Source organism: Phocoena sinus, chromosome 12, assembly GCF_008692025.1.
Source record: "Phocoena sinus isolate mPhoSin1 chromosome 12, mPhoSin1.pri, whole genome shotgun sequence".
Lineage (NCBI taxonomy): Eukaryota > Metazoa > Chordata > Mammalia > Artiodactyla > Phocoenidae > Phocoena > Phocoena sinus.
This window is the reverse complement of record NC_045774.1, coordinates 9,285,840-9,301,586: the sequence shown is the minus strand read 5'-3', so window position 1 is coordinate 9,301,586 and position 15,747 is coordinate 9,285,840. Positions and strand designations below refer to the sequence as shown.

Genomic DNA, 15,747 nt, shown 5'->3' with positions numbered 1-15,747 from the left:
TGCATGTTTATGTTTTGTTCTGTGCATTTAGAAACATTCTTCTGAGAAAGGGGTACAAAGGCCTGGCCCCTGTAACAGCCAATGGCATCTCCAGCTGCGTCTGTGGCATCCCCGTCAAGGTCAAGGGCTCCCTGCTTCTAACAACCTTTCTCTCTGTCAGTTTTTCTGCCTTCGCTTTTGCACCAGGCTGGGTCTCGCCCTGGGCGTTCCCAGTAACTGCTGAAGAGCCGGGGCCTCTGTTCATCAGCCTGCCTCGGGGTTCACTGGCCCCAGGCCCCCTGCTTAGCACCCATGTGTTAGTCGGTCCCTGGGGACAGGTGGGCACTTGAACGACGCAGCCTCTAGTGGACGATAGTTAAGAAGGACGGTCCTCCCCATCAGGGAGCGATGACTCACTGCTGTTCCTGAGCGTGTGGACTGCGGCGCAGAGGGACGGGGCCGGCCTGCAGCAACTGGCCCGGGCTCGAACCCTCACACTCACGTCTGCCAGCCAGGGACTCCCCTCTGCCTCTCCAGCCCGCAGGCAGCTGTCGGAGCTTCCAGAGAGCAAGCTTTTGGTGGGAAGGTCTGAGTTACTGCAGCTCGGTGATTTGCTGATCCTCAGACCTCCACCAATATTACTTGGGGCCGAGCTGTTGTCTCTGCGTTTTCTTTTCCGAGTGGGTGGGAGCTGCATTGGGAGCTGCAGTGAATGAACTCCAACGGGAGGCTCAGCTGATGCTGTCTGTGCTGTGTTTCTTCCCCAGCTCCAGAAGAAAAGGAGGTCATTAAAGGCCAGTATGGAAAGCTCACTGATGCTTATGGCTGCCTGGGGGAGCTCAGGTTGAAGTCCGGTGAGTACCCACTCCGAGGGGTAGCAGCTGTCAGACCCCCCTGGCTAGATAGATTTCTGGTGCCGGGTAGAGCCTCTCTTATGTTAGTGTGGAAAGACTGTGGGATTTAGGCGTTCTATTTTAACTGTTATCATCCTTTAAAATGTTTCTTTCGCTGAGCCAGCTCCTCTGGGCAGGAGGTCCAGGTGAGCGCAGCCTGGTCCTGCCAGTGGTGCTTCGTGCCCTGGATGCAGAGGAAGCTCACCTTCATCGCGTGCCCACCAGGATCTAAGGTTTTCCAGCCTGGTCTGGAGGTGGAGGGCTCAACCCAGGGGCTTGTTTGTTGTTTACAAGAGATCTGTGTTCCAGATGGGGTGGCTGTCAGAGGCCCGGAGCCCCTGGACTTGCTGGGTGTGTCTTGAGGGAGAGGAGCTGGGACGGCGCGTTGTTGGCTAGGAGAGAAAAGCCACCAGCACCTGACCGTCGGGCACCAAGGGTGGGTGTGAGCGAGAGCAACGGAGAGAGCTTCAGAGCTGGGCTGCGTAGTGACTAGAAGGGACAGAGAATTACAGGAGCAAGTGGGCATCCTGCTCGGCGTCATACTCGAGGGGCGGAGCCGTAGGCTGGGGTGGGGTGCCACCGCCTCCGTGTGGGACCCCTGGCTCACCTCTGCGCTCCTAGGCCTCTTGGGAGCCCTGGTGCACTTCTGGGGCTGCAGCCCCCGTGTCCTTCCTCCCCTCTCAGCTGCCTCATTTACAGCTGAGTGTCTCCGAGGACTTATGGGGCCAAGACCAGAAGAGGCTGTGAGTTCACCAAACGCAGGCTCTTCCCGAGCTGAGCGTGTGCATCTCCACATCCACGGAGCAGCTGTTTTCCTGGATTGAGGATTTTGAAAGCTGACAGAACAGCCCTGTTGTTTGCTGTTACTTTTCTGGTCTTTTCTTTAGTGGGATGGTTTTTTTCTGAACTATGATGATGACATTGATCATCTCCCAACAGTGTTTAGGAAAAGCATTCAGTACCCTCGTGACAAAATGCACTTATTCAATGTCTGTTTTGTGCCAATGGCTAAGTATACATTAGATTCTTTAATCCTAAAAACAAGTCAGCATGATACGGTATCTTCATCCTCGTTTTCAGTAAAGGAAACAGACTCAGAGGGTAAAAGGAACTTGCCTAAGAAGCTTAGGGAGGATTCAAACCTGGATCTAGCTGCCTCCAGACCCTTGCTTTTTTCATGAAGGTGTGCTGCCTGCCAAGGGTTTCTGTAGATTTTTTCCCCTGCAGCCGTTTTTTTTCTGAGGTTATGAAAAATTCCTGTGGCCTTTCCTCAGTCATGAGGATATGAGGATGACAGCTAACCGTACATGGTGCTTACTCTGTGCTAGCACTGTTTTAAGTGTTTAAATTTATTAACTCAGCTCTCCCAACAGCCTGTGAGGTAGGGAATCTGTGACTGACAGAGAGCTTAAGCGTTGTATTTCATCTGTTCTGTGACACAGTTTTTATATTACAACACCTGGACATTTAAGATATGTTACAGTTGTTGGCATCATTCTTCTTGTACATAAATTAATGGTCCATTTCTCATATGTCACTAGCCCGAAGTCAGGCAGTCCTCAAGTGGCGACTGGGGTTTAAACTCTTGCTTTCTGGCTACAGCGGCTTCCTTCAACCACTAGGCTGTTCTGTCCTGGAAGGAACAGAAAGGCTGAGATTTCAAGGCCAGGAAGGCAGTACCTTCCCCACATCCCAGGGCAAAGCTTTTCTTCCTGGGCTATGATTTGAGGTCAGGTCCAGGGAACTGGTCCTAACTGGGAAGGGTGGCAGCCCCCAGAGACATTGTCAGAGTGAGCCAGGGTGTCTGCGGGTGCCCAGCTACAGCAGGGTCATCCCGGGGCAGGGAGTGGAGAGAGGTGACCAACTCCTAAAGCTGCCCTGGACAAGGCCATCCTCCCCGCCTGCAGCCCTCCACCCTCCCCTGAGGGGTGAGTGAGCACAACCTCTGGTCCCCAGCCCCCATCTCTGGTGTCCTCTGAATACCCTCAGCCCTGCCCACCAGTGTCACCCTGCAGGGTGGGCTGTGAAGGCTCCCTGAGCATGGTGAGAATGCGTTTGACTTCTGGAATGTCAGGATTATTTGGCCTTTCTCAACGCATTTCTGAAAGGGCCCAGGGTATCTGAAGGATGGAAGCATTGGGCCTTGTCATTGAGTTTTTCAAATTCCCTTTGGCTACACTGAGGAGTGTTTGGCTTTAACTTGAATTTCTTTTCCCACTGCACGTCCCCACCCCAGGACTATGGTCTGTTTTGTTTTTTCTACCTGTGGAGGGTGTCAGCAGCACAAGAGTGAAATTCCAACTTTTATTTGCTAAGGAGACAACCAGCCCGAGTGGGAGTCGGCTGCCCTCAGGCTCTTAACTTGGGGCAGTTGTTCAGTTTCAATCTACCTCAGTGAAAACAGCCTTTTATGTTAGAAATTCAGAAACATGTACAGGTTCGTAGATTTTTGAGAGCCAAAGTCCCTCCTTCCTCTCTGAAATGGCAGCAGGAAGCGGGTGGAGCCCCCACAATAAGCCCCTGAGCTGGACTTCCTGACACATACACAGTACAAAGCATAGAAAGTGAGAGTATAGTTATGGAAAGAATTTATCCCAATGATTATAGGGATTTAACTCCCTTTTTACCTAAGCTCTCAAGGCCTCCCTATTTCATAGCCTCAGGGGTTGAAGAAATTGAGGTCTCTAATGAATTGTGTCTCCTGGAGTTGTGCAGTGCACAGCCTGTGAAACTGTACATGCCAGTCCTGTAAACCTTCCGCCAGACAGCCCTCCTCAAATCTAGTTTCGGCTTCTCAACAGACTGACCTGAGTTAATTTAATCTCTAATTTCCTCTAAAAGCAGGAAAACTGCCTCAAGTCTATCTTACATAGTTCTGAAGGGGCTTACATGAGAGAATGAACATGGACTGAACTTGGGTACTGAGTGTTGGGGGAGGCTGTCCTGCAGGGGGTGGGTCTTTCTGGGAGAATTAGGTATGTGGCCCAGGCTGAGTGCCTTCAGGTCGGGGACTCCTGGTGCTGGTTAGTCTGCCCGGGCCAGTCGAGGGCTGACTTCCCTGGGCAGGCACCGCAGAATGGAACGTCACTGGAGAGGGAATTTTGAGTCTCTGAGCCTTTGAGGTTCAGGGAAGGCAGTGTCCTCCAGCAAGTCTTGAAAGGGGATGGCCATCAGTTGTAATAATTTATTTTAATACTTACACCCAGTGGTGTGCTCTCCACTGTTTGACTTCCAGCTCTCTGGAGGGAACTCCCTGACAGGTCACGTTTGCCAGTTTCTGTGGTGTAAATGCACCCACCGCGGCTGACTTCAGGCCAGTGTGGAATTGGGCTGTGATGTGCTCAGCTGGCTCCCGGGAGCTGGTGAAAGCTGCCAGCGCACCGCTGCCTTCACTGCTCACATCTTCTTGGCAGGGAAGGATAAAGAGGTACTTGAGATGAGCAGGTGGATACAGATAATTAGAATTCTGAGCTCGTTGGTAAGGGGTAGGGGCGGGAGCGCCGGGCTCCTCTGGCCGCAGCTCATCACTTCACAGCTGGGGAAGCCTAGGCTCCCTGAGTCCCATGTTCACGGATCTGAGAGTATCCTCTACCAGCAGACGAGTAGGGAAGACAGTTTGTAGGCACCCAGGGTTGAGATCAGTACGCACCTGGCCGGGGAGAGAACAACGAGGCCGAGCAAACACAGAGAAAACCCAACAGAGAAAATGCCCAGCATTGTCCCTGAATGAACCATTGTGTCTGCCCCTGACTCATCGGGACTCCAGCGCCCGCCCTTCCCAGCCAGATGATGGACGACAGGTGGCCACAGATGAGACTCGGACGCTGGCACTGCAGGGGTCGGGGTTTCTCCTGGGCAGCTCTGACTTGGAGCTGGGCTTTGAGGGAGAGGATTTCTACATTGATATTGAGGTTTTGGAGGCTTTTTAAAATTGTGGGAAAATATACATAAGATGAAATTTACCATTTTAAGCAGTTCTAAGCACACAGGTCAGTGGCATGAAGGACATTCGCACTGTTGTGCAACCATCACCACCATCCGTCTCTTGAACGTTTTTCATCTTCCCAGACTGAAGCCCTGACCCCGTGAACAAGTATATATATCGAGCTGGTTGCATTCCGTTACACCACACTGCACACTCAGGCTGCCTCTGTGTGCGGGTGTGACCTCTCCTGGTTGTGGCGTGTCTTTTTGGCCTGTGACCCATTTCTTGCCCTCACCCCCTCCTCACCTGACTCTGGCCGGCAACCTCTCACCCAGGCATGGTCTTGCTTGGGCCAGAGCACTGGAACCAGAGTGTTGGAGCTGGAAGGGACGGGGAGCCCATCTGGTGCCCAGAGAGGGCCTGGGACTTGTCTGAGGCCCCAGAGGCCATTGGAGGCATGCAGAGCCCAGAGCCCCGTCTTCTGAGGCCAAGGCAAGCTTGGCTTTTGTCTTCGCCTTGCTACAAGGCCCTAACTGGTTTCAAGCCCCTGGACTCAGCCTTGACTAATGACTTCTGAGACATCGCCACCCCCGTCCCAGGCCCAGTTTACTTCTGGGCCGTGAGAAAATTGATCCTGGGTTACTGGAAACACAGCTTGGATCCCGTGCTCAAGGTGACGGCAGAGGGGATTTCTCACACGCCGGGGTCGGCGGGGGTGGGGGGCGGGTGGCATGTCCCACCGGCCTCACTTTTACCCCTAGAGACGCCTTCTGTGTGGGATCACAGGCTAACAGCATCCTCACGGTACCACCCCCAACCCCTGTCTCCTGCAGTGCATGAGAGCACGGGGGCTGTTACACAAATGGGTAGACAGGGTGATGCCAGGGCTGGAGTGACCCCTGCCAGGCTGAGCAGGCCAGGCAGGCCCCCCTCCTGCAGGGACGGAGGCCTAGGGCTGTTCTTCTGGGGGTCACAGAGACCGTCCACGGTGCAGGACATGGTTAGATCTGAGGAGAACAGTTTCCAAGCCCTCCACTCCTTCCAGGAATCGGTTTGCCTAAACATGTCCTGTGATGAGGGGCCGGTTTCTCGCCCTCTCTGTTCCATCCACGGCCACCCGTCTGCTGTCTTACCTTTCCCCTGCACGGAATCTCACAGTGGTGAGCTGCTTCAGAAGTAAATGCTTCTAGGGTGCCAAACACAGGGACAGTTCAGAATACTGTCAGCAGTCGAGGAAGCCAGTCACCTCAGTGAGTAGGTAGCAGATTTGTTGACAAGCCAGATGAGAGTCAATTGTTTGCCTTCCACAAAATGGAAGTAATTGGGGCATCAGCTGACAGCTTTAACAGTGATTTTGTTGATAGAGTATTGTGATTTTTTTTAACGTGTAGCTCAGAAGGATTTTGAAGGGTTGAGTGACATTGCTCTAATGAAGCTCTTTCTGTTCCCACCTATTTATTCATGTAAACGAGGTCTCTTAGTGTTTACTGCTATAAAAGTGGAAGATAGAACTAGACTTGATATAGAATCTATTGATAGTTTCATTCCATCAATAAATAGTATTTATCCACGAACTGTAAGTCCCATCCATCCCATTAAGAGAAGCCTTTCCGACAAATCTTTACTTTTTCTGTTAAATAATTATTTAACAAAAATGTTTCGTTTACCTCGTTTGACCAATCGTGTACTAAAAATCATTGCCTGAGTGATAACTCAAGCCAGAAGCCACTCTTTTTGGAGACGTGGAGCTGCAGAACCAAACTGCTGTACAATACGGTCAGGTGAAGCGCAAAATGTGCCATTAGGATGAAGTTCTGCGGCGAGAGTGGACTGGAAATAGGAGGGGAAATCCCGTCCGTTAAAGAAGATCTTGTTCATGGATTCCTTTAAACAATAGATGGTGATGAGTATGAATCACCGTCTAGATTCCACCAGAATCACCGTCTAGATTCCACCGGATGCTGGTAAAGAGGCCCACAACGGTTTTACATGTCAACATTTAGCACATGGTGGAAAATATATCACTCACAACCACTTAAACTAATAGTGAACCCTTCTGGTGTCAATTTGAAAATGAGCGAGAGGTGCATTGGTCAACCACAGTTCTTAGAGAGACAACAGCCGAAGTTGTTGAAGGCCGCTGGACCTTGTGGCCGGGTGGAGCCTGGGCCAAGGTGAGACCCACGTTTGCATCTTGGTCCAACACAGACCAGCTGTGCACCGGGCGGGTGATTCAGCTCCCCGGGGACAGTCTCTTGTGTCAGATAGCAGCGCTGTTAGGCAGGTTGGCCATACTTCTGCAAGGACACGGTTAAGAGCACCGGCTCTGGAACCAGACTTGGCTTGAGTAACTTGCCCGGGTGGGATAGCCAGAAAGTGGATTCGAATCCCACCTCCCCGCTGTGCCACCTCGGGCAGGCTACTCACCCTCCCTGTGCCTCTGTCTCCCTTCCTTTGAATGGGGCTAAAAATGGTACCTCCCTAATGGGGCTGCTGGGAGGAAGTGTGTGGAATGGTGCCCGGCACACGGTAAGCATCGCCCTGAGGATTAACTGTCACTAAAGCATCTGCTTCCAACGTGCTCCCACATGGTGGCTCTTCTTATTCTTCACCCTCTCCTGAGCCCCCTCGTCCCAGGACTCGGGAGCCCGATGCCTCGGTGGTGGCGGCCCCTTCCCTTTGCTCTCATATATTTCAAGAGCCTTTTCACTCCTGCAGTTGCACGCCCGCCCCACGCCTCCCCCGGGCCACTGCCCTGCGCAGGAAGTGCGTGCTGTCTTCGGAGCACCCTGGAACTCTTGCCAGGGACTCGGTCCCCCGACGCAGAGGCTGTTGAGGGAGTGGTGCCAGAAACCCACTTCATGACTCGGATGGAGAGATGTAAAGTAGAATTTTCCATGCCTCCCCTGGAGCCCACCCCCTCCAGAGTCTAATCTTGGGCTCGCAGCCTAGACCACCAGGCTGTCCTCTGGCCACTGCAAGGGGACAGTTCTCGAACTCTGCTTCACCCCGTGCTGAGCCCGTCGGAAGAGTCAGATGGGATGCATGGGCATTGGTTCTAGCACAGGCTGGGGTAGGTTTTGTATTTGTGAGGCTGAAATTTGAGGATGTCAACCCCACATAAACCCCACCTGTCTTCCAGAAACGACGCCTGTTCTGCTTAAGAAACTCAGCCCCCTGACACTTGGCACTGTCCACAGCATAACTGCCTTATTCTTGTTGTTTCAAAATGATTTCCTGATCATGTGACTGGAGACGTGGGATACGAGCCAGTATGGTTGCCTATTGTATGTGACCCCCAACCCCCGGTAGGCCTGGTACGAGTGGTGACCTATTTATCAAATGAAGGGCTCTTTAATAAAAACCGGATGTTACCCGACCCCCAGCAGGACTCTTTTTCTCATTCAGTGTGAGGAAGGAGCCTAGCATAAGTGAGCAGTGGAACTGGCAGTCTTAGGGGTCTTAGCAAAGTGTCCAGAGATCTAAGGACGCTCACCACCATTGCTCCGGATAACGACCACTGAACATTTGGAGTAGATCTTGGTGGGATCGGGTCCTTTAAACCTCAGTAGGATGGGAGGGGTGTGCTCTGGACCTGAATCACACCAGCCCCTAAAGGCCAGTTACCCAAGTTATCTCCTGGGCCTTCTCCTGAAAAGGGGGACTATGGGGCAGTGTCCCCACTGTCCCCAGAGTAAAGCATTGCCTGGGAACAGAAGACAGCCATGGATGGTGTGGTGGCATCCCCGGAGAGGGGTGTGTCCTCCTCCTGGCAGTGGGGTCCACACTGGTTGGGGTAACCTTTCACCGGGGGAGGGGAGGCTCGAGCTGCTCTCTCATTGGCCTATTTAGGAAGTGTTCATCAAACACTTGCCGTATGCAATGCCAGGATGCTGGGATATGACAACCAAACAGAGCCCTGCCCCTAAGGAACCCCCAGTCTACTGGGGGACACACGCAGGGAAGGAGGCTGTTAGCTTTGTGTGTGACGAGGGCTACCACTTAGCCCTTAGAAGGGACACCCAGCAGTGTCTTGGGAGAGCAGGGAAGCCTCCCTGGAGGAGGTGCTGCCGACCTGACCCCAGAAGGGTGGAGAGGAGTTCTCCTGGGAAGGGGGCTGGGTAGAGGCGTTGGGAAGGCTCTTGCTGGTCTAGAGGCTGAGGGTGGGAAGGTGACTGGGGAGGGAGTTGAGGAAGGCCTCGCTGGCAGAGGCCCAGGGGTGCAAGGGCGCATTTGAGGAGCTGCAGAGACGGCCTGTAAAAGCTGCTGGACCCTGGGCACTGTGTGTGGGAAGGGGCAGGAGGTGGGCAGGAGTGGCTCGGACCTCCCAGATGTTCCCACTTCAGCCCTGTGGGCAAGTGGGAGCCTGGAAGGATTTCAGCAAAGGAGGGAGGTCTGCGATCAAGCGGGTTTGGGAGGCCGCTCCAGCGATGGAGCTTGGAGGACTGACTCCGGCTGGGGCCCTGAGGATTCGTGGGGAGGGTGGATTTGAGGGGCTTGAGGTGTGGGGCTGGGAAGGCTCCAGGCAGGCATATCCTTAGACTCTGGAGGGCAGCAGGACCACCCGGGCTTGGTAAGCGCAGCCTGCTGGCCCGGCCCCAGAGGCCTGGGTGGTGCCGAGAATTCACATTTCTAACAGGCTGCAGGTGGCACTGCCGCTGCTGGACAGGGGCCGGGCTCCGGAACCACGGCTCCAGGCTTCGGGCTCAGGTGACAGGGCGGACCCCTGAGCCATGGAGTTTAGGAAGGCGAGGTCTGGGGGATGCAGAGGCGAGAACAGGAAGTTGCGTGGTTGCAGCTGAAAGCCCGGCTGCCTGTCACCCGCGTCACCGCCAGCCGCTCTGCCGCCCGTGATCCTCAGCCCCCATGTCTCACTCCCTTCCAGGTGGCACCTCCCTGAGCTTCCTGGTTTTGGTGACGGGCTGCACATCTGTGGGCAGAATTCCAGAGGCCGAAATCTACAAAATCACCGCCACCGACTTTTACCCACTTCAGGAAGAGGCCAAGGAGGAGGACCGCCTCACAGCCTTGAGGAAGATCCTCACCTCAGGGGTCTTCTACTTCTCGTGGCCCAATGATGGGTCTCGCTTCGACCTCACTGTCCGGGCACAGAAGCAGGGTGATGACAGCTCCGAGTGGGGCAACTCCTTCTTCTGGTGAGGCCCTGGGGCCCGGGCTCTCCTGCCCACAGCTTACATGGAGGGCGGGCTCTGATGGGCACCTGCATCCTTGATCTCCACTTTGCATCATCCCCGGCACGTGGGTCACCTGTGAGAGCTGTGATCTGTGCCCGCTCACTCGCCGCACAATGAGAGGCAAACAAGCCCCGCTCCCCACCAGGGGTCAGGGAGGGAGCTCAACATGGTTTAATGCAGACTTAGGAAGGAAAATCTGCTCCATAAGTAAAGAGCACAAGTGGCAGCATCTCCCGGTTTCTCCCAAGTGCCTGGGCCTGTGCTCAGTGCTTCCCTGGCCCCTGGTCCCCTCAGTTCTCCTGGTTATCCTCCAGTGTACAGACATTTACCACCGACATTTATAAAGCACTGTTCTAAGTTCTCTGGGGGTCATAACTCACATAATCCACATAGTAACCAATGAAGTAGGGTCTGTTATCCTCATTTTACAGGTAAGGAGACTGAGGCTTGAATAACAGAGGGAATTTGAACCCAGGCATCTGGCTCCAGATCCCGTGCTGTTAATCACAAAACCAAACCAGTTGTATCAACGGCAAAACTGAGTCATCCTGCCAAGGTGGTGTGCAGTAGTGTAAGACAGACCTGAAGCCCAGGCAGAAGTGGTTGGGTTTCTGTATGTTTAGGGGCATCTGGGCGCTCCTTCAGGGACTAGCCAGTGTGGATGACCCTGTAAATATGTCCGTTATCTCCCTTTCTGGGCTCCAGGGGTCATGACGCCCCCAGTCCTGTGAAAGAGCCGGGGGTACCGTGATTCACGTGCAATGGAGCTGCCCCCCTCAGATTTACCAGGAGATGAGAGTCAGAAGCAAAAGCGATGAAAATCCTGCTGTAGAAATGTTCCAGTACACCTCACGTAATGAGGCGTTCCTCGATTCCAGCGGTGGCCTTTGGGGCTACCCCAGTCTCTAGCCCTGAGTCAGGACGGATGAGGCTTCTCTGTGCCCTTTATCTATCCATTCCTCCTTTACCCAAACAGAGGAGGTCATAGGTTTCCATCACCAGATACGTGTACTTTGCTTGGTGCTTGGGACTCCCTCAAGTGAGTTCCTGACTTCCATTTGGAGAAAGGGGGTTCACCATATCCTTTTGCAGCAGATTTTGACTGAGCAGGGCTGGGCTGGGGCCCGAGACTCGGCATTTCTAGCAAGGAGCCAATGGTGACGCCATTGCTGCTGGTTTGAGGACCACACTCTGGGTAACAGGTCCAGGGGATGGTGTGTCTGTGAATCACTGGTTCCATTTTGCAGGTGCACGTGCCCCTGAAGGCAGCTAAGCTCAGGGACACAGGGGCTGTGGGTTATGAGGGGTCTTTGTTAGGCCGGGGGTCCTCTTCAGCTGGGACTGTCTGATGAGCCGAGGCTAGAGGTCTCAGAGGCTGTAACATTTGTTGGGTGCCTGGAGAATCTGGATTGCCCTTTGTACCTGCTCTTTCCAGGCCTCCTGATGCCAGCTCTGTGGTTGGAGACTTCGAGATCCACAAAGAAGACAACGCAGAGAATCACAGAGTGAAGGCGGAGAGGGGCTTGGGGAGGGGGAGGCCCCAAGTGGACACTAGACTGTCTTGGGCTCTGGAGGTGCTAGGCTGCTGGGCCATCCCACACTCCAGGGCGTGGTGTTTAGGCTCAGGGCGGCACCCATGGAGCTGACCACAGCTGAGTCAGCCCCAGCTTGCGTGGTCACGGGCTTGATGGCCTGAATCCACCGTTTTGGGTGCGGTGTTCAAGGTCTGAACCCACATCTGGTGTCAGATGGGGGTCAGCGCTGAACGTGGCTGGTGTACAGCGGGGTGAAGGCATTTTTCTGGGCTGGTTACTGTTCCCCACCAATCGTTGCTTCCTAGTACCATTCAGTCCTGGAAGGAGACGCAGGCTGTTTTCCTCTGTAGGTTTGGGTTTCTTCCTTCAAGGATATGAGCTGTCCTCCCAGAGGGGGTCAGGCCAGTGTGACTACAGACAGGATTATTTAGAGCTATCTGTTTGGCAAACGGTTCCTTCTCCTGACCCCTAGTGACTGATGGCAGCCATAGCCGTGTGGCTGGAAGACCCTGGAATATTCTGGAGGCCTTCCTTTGACGCTGATTTCATACGGGGATGACTAAAGAGCGTTTGTCGTCTGAATTTTAGAGAGGGTTTCAGAAGAGGGGAAGGTGTTTTTGTAAAGTAATGCTTCATGCTCGTCATTCTTTAGGCAGACCAGCGCCCTGGTGTGAGAGGTCAGGCATGGCCCTGCTCCTGGGGCGGGGGGTGTCTCTTAGTGCCCACGCGGTCACGTCGGGGAGGCTGGCCTGAGAGCAGGGAGTGGCTGCCTCTTGCCACTTAGAGAAGCCCCCTGAGACGTCAGAGCTCACGGCACACTTCTCCAGAAAGGAGAGACCTGCTTAAGGCAGGAATAGTGCTGCCTTTTTTAAACAAATAGGGCATTGTGACCTAGATTAGCTTGCTACCCTGTGGTGGTTCCTGCCTCCTGGGGAGCGTGTTAGGGGCCTCAGAACGGCACTGCTTGGGTCCCCTGGGTGAACCGTGCGGAGCCCGGAAGAAGCCTGAGGCCCGTGCACGCCCTCCGAGCCCCACTTCTCAGAGCAACCACTTACCTGCTCGGTAAGCTCCAGTGGGCGCTGGGGAGGCCGAGCGAGTGAGAGATGAGAGCAGGGTGTGGCCATGCACAAGTGCAGCTGTCAAGGTAGGGCCTTCAGCAGGAGAGGCTCGGGGTGAAGAGCACAGCTCCAACTCCATGCTACCGCTTCCTGGCGCCGTGACCTTGGGCGAGTACTTCTCTTCTGTGCCTCAGTTTCTTCATCTGTAAAATGGGGTGAATGATAACACCTGGTACACAGGGCTGTTTCAGGGATGAAGTGAGTTGATCCGTCCCAAAGCACTTAGAACGGTGCTCGGTGCCCTTGATAAAAGTTGGCCTTTATCCCCATGTTTGTCATCGTGGATGCCAGAGACCCAGAACAATCCACTGGGTATGGGGAGGAAGTACTAGAACTTTCATTAGGTTTTATGTTCATCTCATCCCGTTTATTTATTATCCATTGCTTTGTAATGCTCTCATTACATTCACCTTGTGGGATGTGGATATAATTTAAGTAAGCATGTAAGCATGCATATATTTAATTATTTTTATGATTTGTCATTTTATCATTTATCACTATCCTGTCATCATAAAGCATGATTAAGTTTTTACTGATGGGATTTATTATCAAAAACTGCAGAGGCCACCAGTGTAAACAGAGGCTTCTCTGAGATTCCCTGAAAGACCTGTGACTGACTCACACCTGTACCTGGATTCCATTCACTGATACTGACGCCTGGGAGCAGCTTCAGGAGAGGACTCCTAGCCCTTTCCTGCTGCACGTGTCTCCGTGGCCCTGCCGTTCGGGGTGTCTCTGAAGCACTCGCACGTCCCGGGCTGTGTGTCCCGAGTGTGGAGTTCGTGGGGAGTGTGCAGTGTGGGAAGGCAGCCCCTGGGCCCCTCCCCGACTTGCTCTGGGCACGGTGTTCCCTCGAGGATGTGAGGCGGCCTGAACCGCTGTGGGGCTCTGTTTTGCAGGAACCAGCAGCTGCACGTGCCCCTGAGGCAGCACCAGGTGCGCTGCTGTGACTGGCTGCTGAAGGTCATCTGCGGGGTGGTGGCCGTCCGCACGGTGTACGCCTCTCACAAGCAGGCCAAGGCCTGCCTCGTCTCCCGTATCAGCTGCGAGCGCGCCGGTGCTCGCTTCCACACCCGAGGCGTGAACGACGACGGCCATGTGTCCAACTTCGTGGAGACGGAGCAGGTCAGTGCCCAGGCCGGCCCGTGGCCCCCGCTGGTTCAGAGCAGAGGAACCTGTGCAAACTAGTTTCCGTTGGAGGCGGGGGTGCTGGAGGCGTTTTCTCATGAACGTGGCTCCTCGCTCTCCCAGGAGCACAGAATGTGTCCCTGGGGCTCTGTTTGCAAATGTGGCCTCGGGTTTGCATGCTGTATCTTTTCTTTTAATACATTTATTTATTTACTTATTTATGTATTTTTGGCCGCGTTGGGTCTTCGTTGCTGTGTGCGGGCTTTCTCTAGTTGTGGCGAGCGGGGGCTACTCTTCGTCACGGTGCGCGGGCTTCTTATGGCGGTGGCTTTTCTTGTTGTGGAGCACGGGCTCTAGGCGTGTGGGCTTCAGTAGTTGTGGCACACGGGCTCAGTAGTTTGTGGCTCGCGGGCTTAGTTGCTCCGCGGCATGTGGGATCTTCCCGGACCAGGGCTCGAACCCGTGTCCCCTGCATTGGCAGGCAGATTCTTAACCACTGCGCCCCCAGGGAAGTCCCTGCATGCTGTATCTTTTTTGATTCTCTTCTCACGCTGGAAAAGTGTTGCTTACCCAGGGGTATTTTCAGCTAAAAAGAAGGAATTTTTGCCGTGATATCACGAAGGGTGGCGGTTATTCAGAGAGCAGCTGACAAATGAACCAATAGGGTTTGAAAATCTTTTTAAGACAAAAGTAAGTAGCTGAATAATGGCAGGATGAGAGAAGGAAGTTATTTCTCATTCTGGATCCACTGAAGCTTCCTCCTGGAAGCAAGTCTTAGCAGCTGGGAGTTGTGAAATCTGCATGTGAGGAAGCAGTTGCTTTCAGCTCCGTGGAATAGAACCTTCTGCTTAATTTCTCATTGACTTTTTCCCCCCTAAATTCTGTTCTCATTCCCAGAGATGCTGTCTTACAGCTGCTTCATTTATTATTATTTTTTTGCTAACAGGCGATTTTTTTGCGAACATGCGATGTTATCCTACGCAGTAGGATAATACCACCGTGTAGACTAACAGATAGAATAAATCAAAGGATAGCCCATGAAAGGCACAGGTGTAGTATTGCCGTGGGTGTCAAGCTGCAAGCAGCCCGTGTTTATTTAGTGGTGATGGGACTTTGCATCCCCTCTTACGGCTGCAGCTGCGACAGGTGTTTCCTACCAGGACTTCAGCCGGTTTAATTCAGCACAGATTTGAGCACTTGCCTTCCGTGTGTGAGCTGGACCTGCCTGGGCTTTCGGAGGGCACAGAGCGGGGAGGGTCCTCTTGGGGTCAGATGCTGAGTAGGGGGATGCCAGTCAGCAGCCTGAAGATGAGCAGAGGGGCAGTTTCTTGCCTGTGACTTCAGCTCTCCTGGACATAGACGCGGCTGGTAAATAAACACCTGGTTAAAAATGACAGAGAAAACGAGGCCCCCAGATGGGGGCCTTCCTCACGGTGTTCCATCCCGGTCTTTATCCCTGTGTCATTAGTCTTTGCACCATTCAATTCATTCCATAGATCTTAATTACTTTTCACCTGCCACAGGCTGAGCGCTGTGCTGGGAAGTGGGGGCCAAAGATGCAAAGCATTTTTGGACAAATCAAAATACCAGAGACCCTGAACCTGGTAACTGAGCGGGATTTAGGTTTCCAGCGGGCAGCCCTGGAGCGAGCCCCTGTGGTTCAGCCTTCGCACCGTTCCCCATCCCGCCCTCGGGCAGAGAGTACCTTGTTTAGTGCCCCTTAGATTTTTTTGGATTTCAACCAGTTTTTTAAAAATTGGGGTCCCATCTACTGTGTCTTGTCAAGTAAGTCATTGATAAAGCAACTGCTCTCCTTATCACTGTCTGTTCCTAAACGGTAAGACATTTTAACACTGAAAATGTAAGAAGGCGTAGTGGTTTCCTGGAACTGCTGTAACGAGCACCGCAAATGGTGGGAGCCGGGGCGTGCTGAAAAGGACTGAAATGTATCGTCTCCCAGTCCTGGAGGCCAGA

General features: G+C 53.5%; 1 protein-coding gene across 7 annotated transcripts in view; it reads left to right on the top strand.

The window, feature by feature from the left end:
• The window catches only part of SYNJ2 (synaptojanin 2), a 98,952-nt gene that overhangs the window by 32,785 nt on the left and 50,420 nt on the right, over positions 1-15,747 (top strand). For all 7 annotated transcript variants that reach the window (XM_032650671.1, XM_032650672.1, XM_032650670.1 and 4 more), the window contains exons 2-4: positions 747-833; positions 9,683-9,953; positions 13,545-13,770. In XM_032650671.1, coding sequence (XP_032506562.1) covers positions 747-833; positions 9,683-9,953; positions 13,545-13,770 — 584 coding nt within the window. The remainder of the gene's footprint in view (positions 1-746; positions 834-9,682; positions 9,954-13,544; positions 13,771-15,747) is intronic.